Genomic DNA, 21,354 nt, shown 5'->3' on the forward strand with positions numbered 1-21,354 from the left:
GGTATTGGGGGTACGGCATGGGAACAGCTGTCACTGGGGCTTTGGGGGTACGGCATGGGAATAGCTGTCACTGGGGCTTTGGGGGTACGGCATGGGAATAGCTGTCACCGGGGCTTTGGCGGTACGGCATGGGAATAGCTGTCACTGGGGCTTTGGGGGTACGGCATGGGAATAGCTGTCACTGGGGGTATTGGGGGTACGGCATGGGAATAGCTGTCACTGGGGCTTTGGCGGTACGGCATGGAATTAGCTATAGCGCTGGGGCTTGCTGGGGGTGCAGCCTGGGGCGGGGCGTTGGGGGCTATTGCAGAACGATATCGGGAGCGGCGCTGGTGGTTCCGAGGGTCCGATAACAGGGTGCGGGCGGCACTGGCGATTTCGGGGTACAGCTCGGGGCCCCGGGGGCGGTGCCGGCAGCTCTGGGGCACGGTGAGAGGCGGTGCCGGAGCCGCCGCGGTGCCGGAGCCGCTGCGGCGGCGCTCGGGGGCGGGCCGGGCCCGGCGGCCGTTCCGCCCCCCCCGCGCTGCGGCCGGGGCTCGGCCCCGCTCCGTCCCGCGGTGCAGGGAGCCGGGCCGGTGCCAGGGCCGCCGCCCGGCCGGGCCGCAGCCCCCACCGCCATGGCCCGAGTCTCGGCGATGATCAGCCCGGTCCTGGTGCTCTTCGGCTGCGACCTGTGCTTCGTGCGAGCCAGTAAGTGCGGCCGGGCCGGGAGGGCACCGGGGCTGCGCTTCGCCGCGGGGCTGGAGCCCGCCGGGCGGGGACGTTCTGCCGGGCGCCGGTCCCTGCTGTGGGCTGCTGTCCTCGCCAGATACCCCCGCCGGCCTCACTGCATCCCCGGCGTGGCCTTTGCCGCGATCCCCGAGGACTCCTCGGGCACTCTCGGGGCGCCGTGGCCTCCGAGTCCTCTGTGCCTTGGACCGTGTCCCCTCCCCGGGGCACGGCTCTGCCGCGCTGCCCTTCCCGGGGCTCCCAAGGGCTCCCGCCGCGGGCAGGGCGCGGGTGGCAGTGGGCGCTCTGCGGGGTCCCGTCCTGCCCCAGGGAGCTCCTGCCCCGAGCAGGGACACTCGGGGCTGTCACCGGGATCCTGCCCCTTCCTGCCGGTGTTCGCTGGAACATCGAGCTCGGTGCACCGGAGGCACCGCTGTCCTTGTGTCCTTTGACTCGCCGGGATGGCCCGCTGTCAGCAGCCGCTTCCTGCTGTCTGTTTGCCCCCCGACAGGTCGCCTGAGATATCAGATCGAATTGCGAGCACCAGACGTGTTCTCTACATTCTGCCGTGTTGCAAAACACGTACTGACGGATTCAGGAAGAGATGCAGTCAGGGGTGTTAAAAAGGGGCCACTTATTTTTAGATGTGCAGTCTGGTGCTTACTCTCTGCTGCAGCAGTAAGTTGGGCAAACATCTGGGTGCCCTTGAGCGGCAGCCCCAAGGGCATGGGCCGGGGGACAGGGGTGGTCCACTCTCCGGATCACAGCAGGACGGGGAGGGCACAGGTGGAGCCGTGCCGTGCCCTGTCCCTCATCCCTCTGCAGCACCACATGTGCCAGCATCCCTCGTGTCTGGCCCCTTTGCCTACCCATGGAGCCAGGATGCACGGGATATCTGGCCCCACCAGCCATCCCTCCCACTGGCCACTGCCCATCCTTCCTACTGCTCACTGGTCATCCCTCCCACTGCCCTCTGGCCATCCCTTGAACTGCCCCCTGTCCATCCCTCCCAGTGTCCAGCCACGGGCTGCAGTGCTGCTAGCTTTGTACACAGCCCAGCTCTTCCTACCCCTTAATCAGGCCCAAAAAGATCACACTGCTGTACAGACAGGACAAAACCTGTGCTGGGCCTTAAGTGACTGTGCTTTCTGTGGGGGTGCCCCTTTTATAATACGGCTTTAATAAAAAGTGAAGTTGGATCATTTATAAGTGATGTAGAATCATTAGCAGTTAATTCATTGAGCTGAACAGTGGCACACTTTTCCCAGAGAACTCAGTAGCATCTTCTTGACTTTATAGCCAGAATGTGCTTGTTTCAGAGAGCATGCATTTTGGAGCCCTTGCATTCACAGACCTTTGTAGCAACAGTTCTGGCACAAAGCTGCTTTGATGTCAGCTGCAGAGCAGTCTGGACAGTATTAGGTGCAATGTGGGGATTATACACAAAGCTTTGTCATTTGGAGGTCTTGTTACAACTTTGAGGTCTTATCTTGAATTTCACAGAATCCTGGAATGGTGTGGTTTGGAAGGGACCTTAAAGCCCATCTCATTCCACCCCCCTGGTATGGGCAATGACACCTTCCACAAGCCCATGTTGCTCCAAGCCCTGCCCAGCCTGGCTTTTAGCACTTCCAGGGATCCAGGGGCGGCCACAGCTTCTCTGGGCAACCTGTTCCAGGGCCTCACCACCCTCACAGGGAAGGATTTCTTTCCAGTATCCCATCTAATCCTGGCCTCTGTCTGTGAAAAGCCATCCTCTCCTTGTCCTGTCATTTTGTCCAAAGTCCCTCTCCAGCTCTCTTGGAACCTCTTTAAGCACTGGAAAGGGCTCCAATATCTTACCAGAGCATTCTCTCCAGGGTGAAAAACCTCAGCTCTCCCAGCCTATCTCCAGAGCAGAGGTGGCTGGGATTAAACATTGCTCTATGTATCTAGGGTGAACTTCTCAAGTTTTGACTTCTGAGGCTTCTTGTCTTCTCCCTTCCTGACGGGTGTGCAAATCCCGTATGCTCAGAAATGTATTTTCTGCAGTTGATTCAGCATCAAACTGATCAAGGAACACTGGTTCTAATGCAGAACAGTAGCCTGGACACCACGTCTCCTGTCACACAGGCTCAGGGCTGCTGGCCTGGGGTGTGAACCAAGTGTGCTTAGGATACATGAGGTGTGGTGCACTGACAAGCCACGTGCATTGTGGCTCTGCTACGCCCCCATGTCCTCTCACCCTTTTATTGCTGGTGAGTGACAGGGTCTGTGCAAGCTTCGGCTCAATACAGCTGGAACACTTGTCAGACCTGTGTGGACTCAGCAGCATGGCTTATGAATTGGTGCAGTGCCTTTGTTCTCCAATCACCAAGTGTCTCAGTCCCAGGGCAGTGTCTCAGCATCCCCAGCATGAAACTTCAGCTGGGATAGGTTGGGCACCTCACAGAAGCTCAGAAGATTCTTGAGCAGAGCTGGACAGCTGCTACAAACTCCATCCACAAACTTCTGTGGTGCAGGGATGTCAGACCATGTCTTTAATTTCTTCACGTACATTTAAAGGTTGGTTGTCAAACTGCCTGCATCACGCATATTCAGGACTTTTTAAATTCTGTTAGATGTGAAAAAAGCGCCTAATTCATTACTGTGGATGTATCCTGTGAAGCACCATATCCTGTTGTTGTCCCAAGGCCAGCTGGCAGGGTCTGGTCATATCCATGGTACCGTGAGATCCAAAGAGGGAGGCACATAAGTGCTACCTGTGAAGAATGGTTTTCTGCCTTGTCCTAGCTTCCAAGTCATGCCCAAGGGTCCTTTGGGCACATATTGGCTGGTGCAGACCACATCAGATCCTGGACCAATTTCCACCACTGGATTCTTGGGTTGTTCTGACCCCACTGTGTTTGCTAGCACAAACCTTGCTAGCTACCTAACTAGTGGTAACCTAGGACAACTATTCTTATGCTTGAAGACAAGCAGAAGCATACAGCCCACCATGCACCCACACTTTGAAATGCCTGTGTCTAGGACAGCGCAAGGGAGCAGATGTTTGCTGGCTGACAGGTGCTGCCTGAGCTCAGCTGTTAACTGAGCAGCTGACCTGATGCCAGCCACGGCTGGGGTGGAAAACCAGACAAGGATGGAAAATGGCCCAGTGGAAAAGAACCTGAGGGTGCTGGTTGACAGCAGTTAAACATGAACTGGCCAAGAAAGCTAAGAGCATCCTGGCTTGTGTCAGCAATAGTGTGGTAGCAGGAGCAGGGCAGTGATTCCCTGTGCTGGACACTGCTGAGGCACCTCAAATCCTGGCTGCTCACAAACAAGAAAGACATTGACAGGCTGGAGCGTGTCCAGGGAAGGGAGCAGAGCTGGGAAGGGACTGAAGCACAAGTCTGGTGGGTGGCTGAGGGAGCTGGGGGAGCTCAGACTGGATAAAAGGAAGCTCAGGAGGCACCTTCGCACTCTCTACAACTCCTTGACAGGATGGTGGAGCCAGGTGGGGGTCGGGCTCTGCTTCCAGGGAACAAGTGACAGGACAAGGGGAAATGGCCTCAAGTTGTGCCAGTGGAGGTTCAGGTTGGGTATTAGGAACAATTTCTTCACTGAAAAAATGGTTAAGCATTGGACAGGCTGCCCAGGACAGTGGTGGGTTCACCACCCCTGGAAGTGTTCAAGAAATGACTGGACGTGACACTTTGCAATGCGGTTTAGTGGGCATGGGGTTACTTGGTCAAAGGTTGGAGTTGATGATCCTGGAGATCTTTTCCAACCACAATGATTCTATAATTTAATCTACAGGAAGTTCAGCTCTTGTGCCAACAGAGTACACCCTGGGCAATGGACAAGCCTGGGTCTGCAGCTTTGTTCAGCCTGTTTTGCTGTTGGCTTGTAGTTAAAGGCTCCTTCCCTCTTATAGGTTAGTGATGAACCAGATCCCCATGTGCAAAATTCTACAGATACACTCTTTGTAGGATAAAGAATGTTTGAGTGTATCTTTGAATCCTTTCCAGTTTTCCAGACTCCTTTTCTGAAGGAGAAAAACAGAATCCTGTGGTGTCCTTGTCTCTGACAACCCTGTCTCCTAGTGGTGTGTCAAACTTCTGGACACACACTCAGTCCCAGGGTCTCTCTTAGAATATGTTTTCTGGGCTCTTCTCTTTGTTTTAATTGCCCTTGGCAGACCACAACCCTGAATTTCTCAGAGTGGGAACCACAGCCTTCCTCTGGTTTGATCTGAATATGGGTATATTCAGATGTGAATGAATGGACTTAAACAGCTGGCTTGCAAAAATCACCTTTTTTTGCATTTACTCTTAACTGAGGTTGTCGTTGGTGTCACGGTTGTCCTTTCTCTTGTTCTCAGGTGCCCCCTGGAACTCTTTTTCTATATAAATCACAGCACTGACCCTGTAGCCCTAGCTGCTACAGGCAGCTTGTAGAAGGGCACTGACTTAGATGTGGGGCGTAAGAACACACAAACAGCAGCTTCAATGTCTTCCATCTGCTCCTGTGTCTAATTTCCAGACAAAATTTGGCTTTATGTGCAGGACTGTGTGGGATCCTGTTGTGCTCTTAGAGCTGTGAAATCTCAAACTGGCAGTGGTGCAGACCATAGGTCAGTCAGGTCAGCTTTCCATAGAGCAGCAATGGCCAAGCATCACTGCCAGCTTTGCAGTCAATGGCACTGCACTGCTGGTCATACCTAAGATTTTTAGCTCTTTATATTTTTCATATATTTGTGGGTATGTAGATTGTTAACACATGGTTGTAGCTTCTCGTACTTTTCCTGTCTTTCTTTCCTACATTTAGGAATAATAAGCTAACCTTGTAAACACATTTCTAAAAATATTATTTAGTCTTATTCCAAGAACAGAACCAGCTACAAGGATATTCTGTTTTCCAACCAGAATGTGGACCAAGCATAACAAAAGTGGGGCAAGAGAAATTTCAGGACTGCTTCCAGTGGGGCAGGACCCCAGGAATTATTACCTAACCAACAAACCTTTTAATGGGACAGAATATGATAAGTATACTAATTTACTAACCTTATATAAATTGTAGCATTACTATACTACATATGATTTTCACCATATTGTGCACCTAAAAGCTTTCAAGTAAAGGTTTGCTTATATATTCACTCTTAATGTTGTTGGGAAGATCTATTTTCCAGGAATTACTGGAACAGCCAGCTCTGCCTTCAGCTTTGGCCTTTCCCCACGCCCTGGAGCAAGGAGTAATTCCAGGCAGAGGAGATAGCCAGGCTGAGTCGTAGAGTGTGTTTATTCCAAGGTGTCCCATTTCTCTGTCACGATCAATATATCATTGCTGTGTCTGGGCTACTCAGTTCTGGGTGGTGTGCCAAGCGTTTGTGGCATGCCCATCCACGGGGGAACCCCAGAGCTCTGCACCTGCACACTCCTCATGCACAGAGTGGGTAGCTGCCGGCCAGCCCAGGAAGCACCGTGCTATGCATGTGTTGCTGCTGGCAGGGCTCAGGCTTCTCCATCTGCTGTGCCACTCATCTCCTGGGGACGGGTTCACCAGGGAAGGTGCTCCCTGTAGCCCCAGCCAACGTGCTGCCATTGGCAGGTGTTGGAGAGGCCTCATGGTGATGTGCAGGGCTGAGTGCCTGTTCTGAGACATCTTCTTTTGCCTCTTTCCTGTGCCTCGCCATGGTCCATGCCTGGCTCACCCAGACAGGCCACCGTCCCCTGTCAACGTGACTGTGACGCAGCTGAAGGCAAACTCTGCCACAGTCTCCTGGGACGTACCAGAAGGAGACGTGGTCATCGGCTACGCCATTCTACAGCAGGTATCCAGGATCTGTCCCCAGGGGACTGGGGACACTGATTACCAGCATGCTCCTATGTTGGTCCTTTTGCTGCAGTCTGGGGCTCCTCTGGCATCTGCCCGAGGACATCTCTGCTGCTGAGCAGCCCTTGCCAGGGTGCCCCATCTGAGCCATCCATCCTGGTGGGAAGCAGAGGACTGTGGGCTGCATTGGGGGTAGTCCCTCTAATGGCTTCCCTGGGATTTCCCTAGGTAAGGATGGTGCTTCAGCCATGATATAACCCTTCTTTGCTTGCTTTGCTCCACCTATGCAGCCCTGGGTGGTGGTGGCTTCTCCAGGGAGGTGCCTGGCTCTCAGGCCATGCAGGCATGCTGAACAGGCACTGCTGGGCAGGCTGGCCCACCCTGGGGTGGATGGTTGCCTGGGAAGGGAGGAGTGAGGGCATAGCCCTGCAGCTGGTGGCCTGTGTCTGGTGCTGCTGGAAGCAGCCTTCTGGGGATGACAGTTCTTCCCTCTGGCAGAGGCAGGATGGGCAGATGCAGCGCTTCATCCGGGAGGTGAACACCACCAACCGTGCCTGTGTGCTGTGGGACCTGGCAGAGGACGCTGACTACATCATCCAGGTGCAGAGCATTGGCCTGTATGGGGAGAGCCAGGCCAGCAAGCGCGTCCACTTCCGCACCCTGAAGGAGACCGACCGCCTGCCTTCCAACAGCTCCAACCAAGGTGAGGCAGCTCCTTCCAGCTTGCCCAGGTGCCTCTGGTGGGGCCACCTGGAGGCCTGTACAGCAGATGGGCAGGGATTCAGCAACCAGTGAGGAAGGTACTGCACTGAGCAGCAGGCTGCTGGGGACACAGGCTACTGTTGTGTCCATTATATGTCCACGATAATGTCCCCAAGCCATGGTTTGCAGCTCTCCTATTCCAGGTCTTGGCACCTATTCAGCTGGGGAGGCTGGCCAGGACAGCTGCTGGGGCCGGCCCAGCTGCTGCCTGTAGGAAGCCGGTACTGAACACTCTCAGATCTCCCAGACTGCAGAGGTTACCAAAGGACAAATGACAGAGCACCGTGGTCTCTTTTACTACTCATATCTGTGTTGCCTTGGGGTTGCCTACATGCTGATCCATGAGAGAATCCAGGAATCCAAGAGAGATGATGCCCATAGAGAACATGGGAGTTTGTCTCCAGCACTAAACATGAGAGGGGTCTTGAGTATGACAGGGCAAGCAGATGGCTGACTTTCCACAGAACTTGTGTGTTAAACTGACCTGACCTGCCCTGGTTGCTGTGTAGAGACAGGCCTTAGTGATTACTGGCATGCATTGTGCAGTCCCTACATGAGCCCAAACAAGCTGTTGGAATCCCTGGCTACTTCAGTAGCAAGGATGGTTTATATGACACAGGAAAGCCACGGGATGCATGTCCTCTCCCCAGACAGGATGTCACCCGACAGCCTGCCTTGTTTGGGGGAGGTGGGCTTCTCTCCTTTGGAGTTTCTCACCTTCTCCAGTGTTGCTGTAGTGGGAGGGTATCTGCTGCCAGCCCTGCTTGGGGTCTCTTCTCTGCAGGTGACATCACCATGGAAGGGCTGGACAAAGACCGGCAGCTGCAGACCGGCGAGATTATTATCATTGTGGCTGTGCTGCTCATGTGGGCAGGTGAGTGCCACAAGCAGTGATCTGGAGGGCTGAGGCAAGGGTAGAATCCTCGGTTCACAAAGATGTGGATCAAGAGAGTGCAGAGGCACACTGGTGAGGGTCTGGCACCCTTTCTAGTAAGTGCATTGAGTCTCTGTAGGTGCTGGAGCCAGTGGGGTAAAAAGAGCAACGACAGCCACTGCTCAGCAGTAATGGCCTGGAATATGTCGAAGAGCAGGAGACAAAATGGGACCTGGAATTACAGGGTGGGAGCATCCCAACTGACAGTGACGATTGTGTTGCTTGGGCCTTAGATGCTGTGACTGATAACAATACTGCACTAGCTGGTAGAGGCTGTGCCTCAGTCTGCTAAAGCTGTAAAGTGGGTGATTTGCTCCTGTACAGCACAGTTAGAGCCAGTGCAGGCAGCAGACTACCGTGGAAGCATGGGAGGCTAGGAGGTAACTCAGCTCCTGACTGGCCACATGCAGCTGCTGTCAATGGGAAGTCATTGATCCCCTTCTCCCTTCCCAGTAAATTTGGATTTTGTAGTGGCATCTTGCAGGAATTTCTCCTTGCCCTAGCCTTGACACTTTTCTAGGGCACTGGAAAAAAAAATACAAGATGACTGCTGGTAGTTTACACCTGGCATAGGTTGATGTATCAGGATGCAGCTGGGAGGAGTCAGGCCCAGTCTGTGTCTGTGTGTGTCTGTGTGTGTCTGTGTGTGTCTGTGCATGTCTGTGTGTGTCTGTGTGTCTGTGTGCCTGTGTGTGTCTGTGTGTGTCTGTCTGTGTGTGTCTGTGTGTGTCTGTGTGTGTCTGTGTGTCTGTGCGTGTCTGTGTGTGTCTGTGTGTCTGTGTGTGTCTGTGTGTGTCTGTGTCTGTGTGTCTGTGCATGTCTGTGTGTGTCTGTGTCTGTGTGTGTCTGTGCATGTCTGTGTGTGTCTGTGTGTGTCTGTGTGTGTCTGTGTGTGTCTCTGTGTGCCTGTGTGTGCCTGTGTGTGTGTCAGTGTGTCTGTGTGTGTCTGTGTGTGTCTGTGTGTGTGTCTGTGTGTGTCTGTGCGTGTCTGTGTGTGTCTGTGTGTGTCTGTGTGTGTGTCTGTGTGCCTGTGTGTGCCTGTGTGTGTGTCAGTGTGTCTGTGTGTGTCTGTGTGTGTCTGTGTCTCTGTGTGCCTGTGTGTGTCTGTGTGTGTCTGTGTGTGTCTGTGTGTGTCTGTGTGTGTGTCTGTGTGTGCCTGTGTGTCTGTGTGTCTGTGTGTGTCTGTGTGTGCCTGTGTGTGTCTGTGTGTGTCTGTGTGTGTCTGTGTGTGTCTGTGTGTGTCTGTGTGTGTCTCTGTGTGCCTGTGTGTGCCTGTGTGTGTGTCAGTGTGTCTGTGTGTGTCTGTGTGTGTCTGTGTCTCTGTGTGCCTGTGTGTGTCTGTGTGTGTCTGTGTGTGTCTGTGTGTGTCTGTGTGTGTCTCTGTGTGCCTGTGTGTGCCTGTGTGTGTGTCAGTGTGTCTGTGTGTGTCTGTGTGTGTCTGTGTCTCTGTGTGCCTGTGTGTGTCTGTGTGTGTCTGTGTGTGTCTGTGTGTCTACACACACTGGGGATTGAGTGAGTCCAGCATGGTCTCACTTGGGGGCATTGCTTCAGACTCCTGTGTCCAGGGTTCCCAGGTATGGGACATGCTACATGAGATGCATGCTATGAAAGCACGACAGACTGACCAGACAGTTTGCACAAAGAAAAAGGCTGGCTTTTGTGAGTCACAAGCAGCAGCACAAAGTTTAATGCCTTGCTGGAGGCACTCCAAAGCCCATGCAGCTGCCCATTGACCTCCCTGTCCCTGTTTGAGTGCCTCAGCATCTGCCTTTGGTGAGTGCTGAGCGCCTCAGTGGTTCAGTGGCCTTGGCCACATCCATGCCTGTCTGCCCAAGGAAACTGGCCTGGCCACACGTGCAGGGGTACCTGGGGTGGTGCAGGCTGATGCAGGTGAGGGTGTGGGTTTGCAGCATCCCAAGGAGCCCTGGGCACAACTGCCCTGCAGCTGGGATGCTGTGGGGAGGGGAGACAGAGGCAGCCACTGTGAGGGAGTCCTTCATCCAGTGTGTCTCTGGGCAGCGGTGATCGCCCTGTTCTGCAGACAATATGATATCATCAAGGATAATGACTCCAACAACAACAAGGAGAAGACAAAGCCGTCCTCAGAGCATAGCACACCAGAGCGACCAAGCGGAGGGCTGCTGCGGAGCAAGGTGAGTGGGGAGGGCGGGCAGGAGCGATGGCATGTGGTGTCTGCTGGGGCTTCCAGCCTGGATGGAGTCTGGCTCTCTCCAGAAATGGAAACAACCCGGCTTGTGCTCTCACCCAAAAGGCTGAGGGCTTCTAGGGTTCAGTGAGCCCTGGTCTCTGAGGCAGTGTTTGTGCCCCATGGGTGATTGCCAGAGAAACACTGGAAGAGACGACAAGATAAAACAGCTGGGATAGCTCTTGCATTGCAGGGTGGTACCTGACCTCTGGCTGTAACAGACCCTTCATCACACCCCTCCAAGGCTGCATCTCTCCTGCACTGATGGACAGGTCTGGCTCCTTCCTGTTCAGGCAGGAGTGGACATGCTAGGCAGCTGTTCTCATGGTTCCTGCACTGGTCTGTGAGCGCTCACTTTCTGCCTTCACTGCAGCTGGCTCTGGGTCATCAGCACACAAGTTATTCCAGAGCCCCTTCCTCACCCTGGTGAAGTGCTGTACCAGGCTGTGGATGGGGAGGGACAGTACCTTCATCTGGCTGTTCCCTCAGCACCTGACAATTCTCCCTTTGTTACCTGCCAAAGACAGTTATAGCCCCGATACTCTAATGAGACCGTATGTTAGGGCTTTGCTTGTGTCTCATCTGCGGCCTCTGTCAAGGGTGGGAACTCTCCTCACTGTGTAGCCTGACTTCCACACTGATTCCACATCTTGGTTTCCAGCAGATGTCAGGAGCAGAGGCTTCCTGTTTGGATTTAAGTCCCCAGTTCCCCTCCTTCTGATTCTTCAGCTTGCTGATTACTCCTTGCCAAAGAGATCCCTCCTCTTGGATCTCGACTCCCTGACCCTGCTCTGCTGAGGTCTGCTGGTCTTGATGGCTGCTGCAGGCTGAGGGGCTCTGACATCGGGTCTGATTCCAGGGGTGCAGCAAAGCAGGGTCTTAAGTAGATTTTTCTCTCATAGAAGAAATCTCCCTCGGTCAATATCATCGAGGTGTAAGTGCAACACCAGCTCTGCCGTCTGGGATCTTGGGTGTCCTGCCAGAGCCAAAGCAGGCCTTGGAAGAAGAGGCAGCACCAGGCGTGCGGCCTGGAACTCAGCATGCGACGATCCACGTATCAGAACTCTCGCTTTCCTGAGGGCATCTGTCTGGGGATGTGCATGGAGCCAGCTCCCAAGCTATGCATGCAGAGCATGGCTCTGCCCATCCCACACACCTGGCCCTCCTCCCCTCCCGGCGGGAAGCATGAAGTTGAGGATGGGTGGGGGGCCACACCACTGGCTAGGGTGGGAGGGAGCCAAGGGGAGCCAACGGGCTGACGCGGCGGCCTGAGGGGAGGCCTTGTCCCTGTGCACCAGCTTGGCCACGGGCCTGGGTGCGGCTGTGGCACTGCACACCTGCCCAGCATCAGGGGGCAGACCTTGCTCTCAGCTGCCTGTTTGGCCTTGGGTGTTGCTTGCAGAGAGCAGGAGCTGCTCCCCTCAGGGCGCCAGGGCTGAGGAAACAGGGCAGTGCAGGCATTGCCCTAGCACTGCCAGGAGAGCTGTGGCCAGGTGGCAGGAGGCTTGGGCTCAGCCAACACGGGATGAGTGGATTGCTGCTGGAGAACAGGGCTCTACTGCACCCTGTCATGGCCCCCTGTCAGGGGCTTCAATTCTCTGTCTACTGCAGAGGACAAAGACACGAGGGACAATGAGGAGCTGGTGCTGTCACAGTGCCTGGCCAGTCCACAAAGCCTGCAGCTGGGGCAGGGAGTGCTGGTGGAAGCTCCCACTGGGAAAGTGGACGGTGTCAGGGCATGGCTGTGGCTGTGCTGTGTCTCTGGTAAGGCTCAATGCTGGCACATTCAGGCTGTTTGAGGGAAGCTGCCAAGCACTTTTTGAGCAGCACTGTGCCTGTGCTGCCTGGAGGAGACAATGTGGTGAGGCCCACAAGGTGTCAGTTGGAGGGAATGGGGTGAAACAAGGATGCTCCCTGCTGCCCTGGCTGCTGCTCTCCCTCCATTCAGACAGGCTCTGCAGCCCTGGACTCAAGCATCACAGGATCCAGCGTCTTCCAGGAATAAATCTGCCAGTAAAAGCACTTTCAAGACTTTTCCTTCCAGGTGCTGCTCAGCTCCTGCTGCAGGACTAGGTGGGGAAGGGACAGGATAAGCAACTCCTATGGCAGGGTCTTTTCAATAAAAACATCCTGGCTCAAAGGCAGCATCAGAGCTGTAGGTCTCTGTGTGTGTCCATGCATGCATACAAGTTCTTGAGTGCATGTGTCCTGCCCCATAGGAGATCTGTTTGTGCATGCTGTGCAAGAGCTGGAGGTCCTCCATGCTCACCTTGCACTCCTCTGGCTCTTGAAGGAGAGCTGCTGCTGCAACCTGGGCCATCTGGTCCCACTCAGGGTGACATCCTGGCTGCTCCTCTGCAGAGAGCAGAGACATCCCAGCAGCAGAGCCAAGAAGGGGCCAAGGTCTGACCCTGACAGGCTGCTGGTCAGAGGGGCCTGTGCTGCTCCTTGCCCTGGTGAGAAAGGTACCTGAGGAGCAACAGCACCATGGCAGAGGATGGAACTGCTGCTGGGCTGTAACCTGGGCTTGCAGGGAACACAGCCACAGCTCCAGAGACACAAACACCTTGTTTTGCCTGCTAGCTCTTTTTAAGAAGGTACATTAGAAAAACTAGGTCTGTCAGGGAAATACAGGAGTTCTAAGGATGTCCTAGTTCTCTGGAAAATGTTTAGAAGTTCTATCTTGGAATATCATAGCAGACATACCTGCTATCATGAGATTTTTAGCCAGGCCAGAGGCACATAGAAAGAATCAAAGGATCAGGCAGTGTTGCAGAGGTGAGGAACTAGGGAAGGCACAAAAAACCCCCGAAAAAAACAAAAGAGTCAAAATGCAGAGGTTTTGACCACATAAAAAAGGAACACAAGTCTGACATTAAATGTAAAATCAGGGTGTGTTGTTGAGGAAAGAGCCCTTTCCCTCTGAAAAAAACCCAAAAAACAAAAACCCCAAAACACAAACAAATAAACAAAAACAAAACAAACCCCCAATCACCACTTCTTCTCAGACTATGGCGGTGCAGGAGGGCAGGGAAGTGCAGAGATGAGTGAGTGCTGGAAGCTGAAAGCCTGACAATGATCTGCTCACCCTAACAAGTTATGTGTTGCTCTGTACTCCCAGCTGAAGAAAAAAAAAGGCATGAAACCACATTCAGTATGCAAAACCTCAAATGAAAAAAACCATGCACAGCTCCTGACTGATCTATGTCACCCCAGTGCCTATGGCACTTGCTGGGAGAGCAGCCCTGCCACCCCAGCTGCAGCCAGCGATCGGTGCTCGCCTGAGAAGGGCAGCTGTGCAGAGATGTGACAGGAACCCAGCAGTGAGGGGCTTGGCCAGAACACAGCTGAAAGCTGCCACTTGCCAAAGAAACCGGACATGCTGCAGCCTCTCCTGCTGCATCTGGGGAAGGAAACCAAATGCATGGCTTGCCTCCATAGAGCACAGCTGGGGTGCAGCAGGGCAGAGACACTTCAGAGCAGCTGGCACACAAGGGCTTGTGTCTGCCCTGGCTTCAGAGTGGTCAGCAGCACCTCCTGTCAATGCAGGTGACATCCACAGGTGCTCAAGACACCAGTACAACAGAGCCTGAAGCTGCTCCTCCCAAGTCATAAAGGCACCCTGGGCCCTGGCAGCCCTCAGCACAAGGAGGAACTGCTCCCTCAGGGCTCACAGCCAAGGAAGGTGTGGGAGGTCCAGGCTCCAAGAGCTTGGGGCACAGCAACCCTCACTACAGGCAGTGCAGCAGACAGAGGACCCTGCATGCTTATGCATGGCACCCATCCAGGACTCGAACCCAACTGACAACAGTAAAAAACTCAGTTTATTTCTCTATAAAGGCAGAGCATTCCTTTAAAAACCAGGTCATTTCACTTGTGAGAGGGTAGGGGGTTGAACTGCAGGGGCAAGGCCTTCATCACACACTGCTCCAGGCCAAGAGCTGTTGCTCCCTGAGGGTGTACACTGCCTGCACCAGGAAGGCTCAGAGCACGCAGGGTGGTCCTGCATGGCCTGGGAGTGAGCAGAGTGAGGAGCATCGGTCCCCCAGCCCAAGCTGGGAACAGCTGCAGCTCGAGGCGGTTCATGCAGGCAGCACAGGACAAGGAGAAGGTGTTACAGCCTGTGCACTCCATGGCAGCAGTGCCAGAGCCCCCGTGTCAGGAGGGCAGTGCCAGGGCAGTGGCAGGCACTGGCTGGCCCAGGTGCAGGCACAGGGTGAATCCTGAGTGGCTGGTTCGTTGTTGCAGAGATTTGGCTTAGCCCAGGGGAGTCTTGGGGCCAGTGCTGGGTGAGTGTCCAACCCCTCCCAGCACCGTCCAGCTGTCCGGGGGCGGCCCCAGGCGGTAGCATAATAGCTGTGCTGTAGGAGAGTTCAATGGGGGCACAAGAGGCATTAATTCTGAAAAGTGAGCATCAGCCCCCCCTTGCCTTACAGAGGACATGCTGGGGGATGAGCCAATGCATCACTGAAGAAACTTACCTGCTGGGCTGTGTGCTCCCCTCTCCAGCTCCTCCATGCTGCTTTGGAAGAGAACACAGCATGCATCATACCCCAAGCACGGCCTCCTGAGACATGGCATGCTCATGACCCTGACATGGCAGGAATGGCACAGGAGCAGCAGGGACTGGGAATGCAGAAGGCTCTAAGCCCCCTTGCTACCAAACTCTCTTCCCAGGCCAGTCTGTCCCAAGATTGCAAAGCTGTATCTCCTTCCCATCAGGAGCCCCATGTCCAAAAGGGTGGTGCTTCACTGGACTACACATACAGCTCCAGTCTGTGCACACACACTGGTTCCTGGGTGACACTGGTTCAACCCAACTTCAGACCTGCCAGACCCCAGCTGGGTGCCCGCTGTGATGTACATGGAGAACAGCCACGATGGAATGGGCCTGACAGGGCCACCACCTGCACTTCTGCAAACCTGCAGGTTAATCCTCTCCGCTGTACCATCAGCTCCTCCCCAGCACAGCATACATGCCATCAAGCTCAGCCCACAGGCCCAGTCCACTCAGAAGTCAGTATGACCAGGCCTCCATCCTGGTCCAGCCCCCAGGGAAATGAGTGGGAGAAGAAGGACAACTGAGTCCCATGTGAGAGGCATGTCTGGACAGGCTGGCCTCAGCAAAGACTGGCAGAAAGAGAGTAAGAAATATCTCTGGATGCATCCTGGCCATCAACATACGTCCCCCACATCTCTGCTGCAAAAGCTGGACTGCATGGTCTGTTCCTCCACCACTCAACCAACCCTCTGTTTGCTTGAGTTCTCAGCTGACACAAGCAGAGAAAGACCAGGAAACTTTCCCCTTGGTTCCATGCAGCTCTCCTCCATGATTGCAGCATGCCCATGGCCCAAGCAGCTCCCCTTGCATGGGGCACAGGGAAGGAAACACGACAGAGTTCATTAGAGAGATCCCTGAATACAAGCAGCAGCTTACCACCTACCCAGGTAAGGTTTCATTGACATTATCATCTTCCTCCTCCTCCTCCTCCTCCTGGCAAGGAAACAAACAAAAACCCACCATGACATCTCATTGCATGGGCAGGTTTCTGACAGGAGCAAGGCTGGGCTGCTCAGACGCTGTCTGGCCCCTTCACAAGACAGTCATGCCCCAGGCACAGTACAAAGGCTTCCCACAAGCAGTGGGGAAAGACTGGAGTGCTGGGCTGCCAGAACCCTCTGGGCTTGGGCACACAAGGACAGACAGGCCATAGCTTGGCCCCTCCAGGTGCAAAGCCCCAAATGCAAGCATGGACCATGCTGACAGAGCTGGTGACACAGTGCAGCTCTGCCCAGGGACAGTGGTGAGTGGGCACACCCTGCAGCTGGAGGGGAGGCAGAGACTAGCAGGAGCAGGCTGCACATAGGTACAACCCCAAGCAGTGCCAGGATGAACTCACACTGGAAACATGAGGCCCCGGACCAAGCATCCAGAAGCTCCCAGACAGGGATATAGTGAGACCAGGATGACAATACTCCAATAGCTGTGGCCATGCAGGAGGTGCAGTGCAGATGGGCTGGGCTGAGCCTTAGCCCAGCTGGCAGGATAATGATCCAAAGGTCCTCTCCTTCAGAGGCAACTCTCACCCCAGCCATGAAACCAGGTGTGCAGCCCAGGTCCCAGGTCCCTTTGTGACAGGGCTAGCAGAGCAGGGCTGAAGCTACAGCAGTGCTGGGCCTGAGAGCAGAGCTTCTGAAGCACAGACACCAAGGGACTGCACCTGCTGTGTGAGCTACACAGCACAGTGCACCTCCTCACATTAGGCTGCCATGTGTGATGGGGGCTGTGCAGGGTTCTGGGAGGGTAGGAGCAGGGAGCTGCAGAGGGGTCACTCTGTCCCTGCCCTAATTCCAGACAGCCCTGGACATGGGCCTGACTTGCACATACTGTACCCCAAACTGGTGTCTGAAGGGAGCGCTCCCTGAGGGGGCTGGCTCACAGGGTCTGCCAGGCTCACTGCTCTCCAAGACACATGAAGGGTGAAGGGGCTGATCCTGCCTAGAGCCTGGGACAGGGCAAAAGCAGCAGAGTTAGTGCCTGCAACCTGCAGAAAGCCCAGCTGGGAATGTACAGGCAAGACTGTGCGTGCGGAATGGGGAATCCCTGCAGTGCTGGCAGGAGGGTACAAACAAGGGTGAGAAGTCACTGCTCAGGGCAGGTGACCTGAGCTGGGCTACAGCTCAGGCAATGCACAGCAGTTCAGCATAGACAGCAGGTACACCTCCCACACCAGCCAGAGATGGGGACTACCAGAGAACACAGCCATATGGACAACACTCCCTGTTTGGTGTGTTTCACCAGCCAGGCAGCAAGCCATCTCCCCTCCAGGCAGTCCAGGACAGGATCCCACAGCAGAGACACTGATTCCAGGGCTGTGTAGTGAGATATATCTGAGAAATTCCTCCTACCTGCAGCATGTGTTGCTTCCCAGAGATCAAGTGCCATCTGAAAGGCCTGGGCCACGGTCAGAGTCACAGCCTGGGCCTGTGCATATGAAAGAGAGGGAATGCCTGCTTCCACCTGGGCCCTCAATCCAGGATAACCCCACTGCCATGAGGTGAGACCCCCCCCCCAGCATCCCTTGATGCCTTTCTCTGCAGAATACACAGAGAGAAGGCCAGAGCTCAGTTCTGTGTCTGTCTGCCCCTGGGGGCCAGCCACCCTCTAGAGCAGACCCTCAGGAGCTGGAACAGGAAATCCCCCTTTGCTCACTCCCTGCTCTGCAGCACATAAGCACACCTGCTCCCTGGCTCAAAATCCAGCTGAGGTTCGCAGAGGTAAAGTCCTTCTGCCACTGAGGGCAAAGAAAGCAGGCCCTTGCTCCCACCCATACCTCACGGAGCCAAGAGCAGAAGGCAAGTGCTTACAATCTTCTTCTTCGGTGAGAGGAAGGCATGGCACTCCAGTGCCCCGCTCTCCTGGCTCTGGGCAACATAAGCAAAGACTTTGTTCTGCAGCTTGTCTGTTGTGCAGTAGGAGATCCTGTGGGCAGAGAAGAACTGTCAGGACAGTCTGGAACCCTGGCATGGGACTTCTGCTGCACTCCCAGCACATCAGCAAGCACCGCTGACAACCTGAGGCTTTCACCTGCCCGAGCTGACCAGACAGCCCAAATCCCCAGCAAGGGCCAGAGGCTGCCTGGTACCTGCAGCAGGTAAGAAATCACTGCATCCACAGGCACTCCCTCCTGTGCCATCCCAGAGTGCCATGTAGTTTTCTGATGGCCAGCTCAAGCCAGTGTGTGAACTCAAGCTCTGGGACAAGAGGAGCACAGAAGGGTGGGTAATTGCCTCCAAGGACACAGCTGGAGGCCAGGCAGAGGGATAGTCTAACCTGGCACATCGGCTCTGGTGCTGAGACCTACATTTTGCAGCAAAGAGATGTCCTATGTCTGCTTCCCATCTAGCCACCAGACTGCACACTTACTGCCCTCACACCCAGCACCCACAGACACCCAACCCAGCCAAAGGACAAGTGGTAGCACGAGAAACCAACATCAGCTCTCACAACAACTGCCTTTAGCCCACCCAAGTAAGCTGCAGTTTCTGGCATCCTGCAGCCAGAAGAGTGGTCCCACAGCAGTGAAGACAGACCCGCAGTCCTGTCCTATCTGGGGGGCTTTCCAGTCACAAGCCTCAAAATCCTGCTGAATGCCAGAAGAGACAAGCAGGGCACATGGAAATGATGGATAGGCTGATGAACTCAAGGCCACCCAGGACCCTGCCTACACTCAGCCACAGGCAGTGCTGGGAGCACAGCAGAAAGAGGGCACAGGCCTTAGAGAGCCAAGGAAAGACCTAATCTTGAAGGTACTGCTGACAGAAGGCCCAGCCCTCCCTGGCTGCTCAAATTCCCATCAGTCTGCAGCTGGCTGCTGGGGACCATCCAGCCCACACCCATGTATGCCCACCTGTAGATGGAGATGTTCTCCACCATCTCCTTAGTGTCTGCATCCTGCAGTGAGATGCCCCTTGGAGACACTGTCAGAATCACCTTCTGAAACTTGCGAGCTCCGACCCGTGCCTGGCAGTGGAAAAACACCAACAATCTCTGCAAATCTGGCAAGGGTCTTCACCTCACCCCCTTGCTGGAAGGAGCCCTGCAGACTCTGTACAGTATCACTCACTTGGATCCAAGATGGGACAGCACTCTGGCAATCAGGCATGCCCTACACACACCACTCTTCAAATCCATTCACACTACTGCCACACACACAGGAAGGGACAGACCTCACCTCTCCCAGTACTTCACCCTCCTGTCTGTGCTGTGGCAGGCACAGCTCTGCTCCCAGCCAGGTTCAGGTGTAGGAGCAGGTGGCTGGGGCTGTCCTGGTGGAAGACAACTTCCCCACAGCACACTGGCAGACACCAGTAGCCTCCTGCATACCACCCTCCTCTTAGGAAGGGCACTGTCTCTCACGAGTTCAGGGCTAGGACACAGGCACTTCCAGGAGTGCAGGGACTGGGCTCTGAACCCAGCACACCAGGGCCCCAGGACTGGGTCTCACCGTGGCCACGATCCTGCGGATGGCAGCAGCAGCCATGTCTTCTCCTTTTGGTTTTTCTACCAGCGTCATGCCCAGATACTTGAGGGTGAAGCACATCCCCTCAAGCAGCGGCTCCTGCATATCAGCCCAGCTCTCAGGAAGCTCTATGAAGACAAAAGCCCTTAGAACCCATGTGCCAGCAGTCCCACAGCTAGTCCTGCCAGAGTCACCCCATGGCTCCCAGCAGCAGCATTGCTCCCTGCCCCCAGCAGGATGCTCTCCTAGCTCTGTGACACTCTTGTAAGAGGAACAGGAGTGGGCAGTTCAGCCTTGAAGCTCTAGTCCTCTAGCCCTGGAAGTCCAGGTTCTGTCAGCACTGACAGACAGCTCCTGCATATCTGCGCAGGGCTGTGGATGCCCTCATTGCTGCCTGCAAAAACCTTGCGCTCCTGGGTCTCATCTGTTTCATTACAAACAAAATGTTCTCTGTAGTGCATTCATCTCAGTCACCTGGGCTGCTCACACACCTGAAGAGCAGCAGCATTCACTGCCAGGCTCAGATGAAAATCCCTCGACTGGCCCAGTGTAAGCAAACCCCTTGGCATCTCATCTGCAGCAGCAGGCTGCCAGGGCAGGGGCAGCTTAGTCCGCACTTGTGATCCAAGCTGGGTTGACTGGGAAGTAACTGCACCACAGAGATGCTTTGTTAAGAAAGAGACAGGAATTGCCAAGGTACGCACTACTCACACTGAGCTAATACTTTTCAGGGTTATTTTCACCTCTTCCCTGGGATTTGCTCCCTGAGCATTACTGGCACACTTGCAGAAGGGTCCAGCTCATAATTGGAATAATCTGAACCCACAGGGAAATCAGGAGACTTTATTTGCACAGCATACTCTTGCACAAGCAGCTACTATCAGGGAGGCTGCCTGGTGCCATGCAGGCACCAGTGACCTCCATCCCGGCCAGCAGAACCGTGTCTGCCCCTGGGGGCCAGCCACCCTCAAGAGCAGACCCTCAGGAGCTGGGACAGGAAGCCCACAGGAGCTGGGCACTCCAAACTCTGAGGACAGTCCAAGTACACCAGCGCTGCCAGGGCAAGTGCTGCTCCAGCAAAGCCTTGGGCAGCTGACTGAGAACAGCCAGACGGGGCCCTCCTGTGCCACAGGGCACCTGCGGGGTCATGGAATCATGGAGAGGTTTGGATGGGAAAAGACCTTAAAGCTCATCCAGTTTCACTCCCACAGGCAGGGACACCTTCCACTAGACTAGGTTGCTCGAAGCCCCGCGCAGCCCAGCCTCGAACACTTGCAGGGATGTGTCCCTGGATTGCTGTGGGATCCTGCCGCAGACAGCACGGGCTGGCCTGGCACTGGCAGAGGACCGGGCACGGCAGCCCCAAGGCCCAAGGCCTGCGGAGGACCCCGGTGCAGCAGCGCCCGGCAGGGCGGCCCAGGCCCGTCAGCCCCTGTGGGGCAGGAAGCGACAGCCCGGGGAGCGGGGCAGAGAGGGCTCGGCGGGGAGCTGCAGCCCTACGGTGCCCCGAGGCCAGCAGGGGCCAACCCCCTCGCCTTCCCTAACCCGGCTACCCCTACAGCCGCTCCCGCTCCCCCCAGTCCTGCAGGCCCCTCAGCCTGCAGCAGGCAGCGGCCGTATTCCGAGCTCGACTGCGCCGAAATGCGGGCTCCCCGCCCGGAGCGATGCCCGGCCCCGGTCCCGACCCCCGCACCCGTCCGCACTCACTGTGCCGCCGGCGGAGACCCAGGCCGTGCCGGGCGAGGCGCGGGCTCCGCAGCACGGCCCGGCCCGCCGCACGCAGCGCCTCCATAGCGGAGCCGGGATCGAGCCGAGCCGATCCCTGCCGGTGTGGCGGGCGGGGGGGGTCGGTCCCCGCGGCCTCGACGCACTCGCGTCAGCGCGGCGGAGGCGACGGGGTTGCCGCGGCGACGGGGGCGGGGCGA

At 55.6% G+C, this 21,354-nt stretch overlaps 2 protein-coding genes across 5 annotated transcripts; one reads left to right on the top strand and one right to left on the bottom strand.

Moving 5' to 3' along the window:
• The first annotated feature begins 487 nt into the window (after positions 1 to 487).
• On the top strand, positions 488 to 12,558 carry FNDC4 (fibronectin type III domain containing 4). Of its 2 annotated transcripts, none has more exons than XM_058835006.1 (6): positions 488 to 690; positions 6,387 to 6,502; positions 7,003 to 7,207; positions 8,051 to 8,140; positions 10,220 to 10,353; positions 11,312 to 12,558. In XM_058835006.1, exons 1-6 carry the CDS (start codon positions 618 to 620, stop codon positions 11,342 to 11,344), a joined length of 651 nt encoding a protein of 216 aa, XP_058690989.1. In that variant the 5' UTR covers positions 488 to 617; the 3' UTR covers positions 11,345 to 12,558. The 2 variants fall into 2 exon arrangements, with proteins under 2 accessions (XP_058690989.1, XP_058690988.1); XM_058835005.1 differs by having other exon boundaries at positions 489 to 690; positions 11,309 to 12,558.
• Positions 12,559 to 14,208: 1,650 nt separating this feature from the next.
• Positions 14,209 to 21,320, bottom strand: LOC131577299 (low density lipoprotein receptor adapter protein 1-like). Of its 3 annotated transcripts, none has more exons than XM_058835003.1 (8): positions 21,137 to 21,320; positions 19,415 to 19,557; positions 18,818 to 18,930; positions 17,775 to 17,889; positions 17,316 to 17,391; positions 15,851 to 15,900; positions 14,888 to 14,925; positions 14,209 to 14,767 (listed from the first exon to the last, which is right to left on the bottom strand). In XM_058835003.1, the coding sequence occupies exons 1-6, from the start codon at positions 21,219 to 21,221 to the stop codon at positions 15,875 to 15,877; spliced, it is 558 nt and encodes a 185-aa protein (XP_058690986.1). In that variant the 5' UTR covers positions 21,222 to 21,320; the 3' UTR covers positions 14,209 to 14,767; positions 14,888 to 14,925; positions 15,851 to 15,874. The 3 variants fall into 3 exon arrangements, with proteins under 3 accessions (XP_058690986.1, XP_058690987.1, XP_058690985.1); XM_058835004.1 differs by having other exon boundaries at positions 14,888 to 14,928; XM_058835002.1 differs by lacking the exons at positions 14,209 to 14,767; positions 14,888 to 14,925; positions 15,851 to 15,900 and adding an exon at positions 15,946 to 16,912.
• Positions 21,321 to 21,354: the final 34 nt, after the last annotated feature.

Source organism: Poecile atricapillus, chromosome 3, assembly GCF_030490865.1.
Source record: "Poecile atricapillus isolate bPoeAtr1 chromosome 3, bPoeAtr1.hap1, whole genome shotgun sequence".
Taxonomy (NCBI): domain Eukaryota; kingdom Metazoa; phylum Chordata; class Aves; order Passeriformes; family Paridae; genus Poecile; species Poecile atricapillus.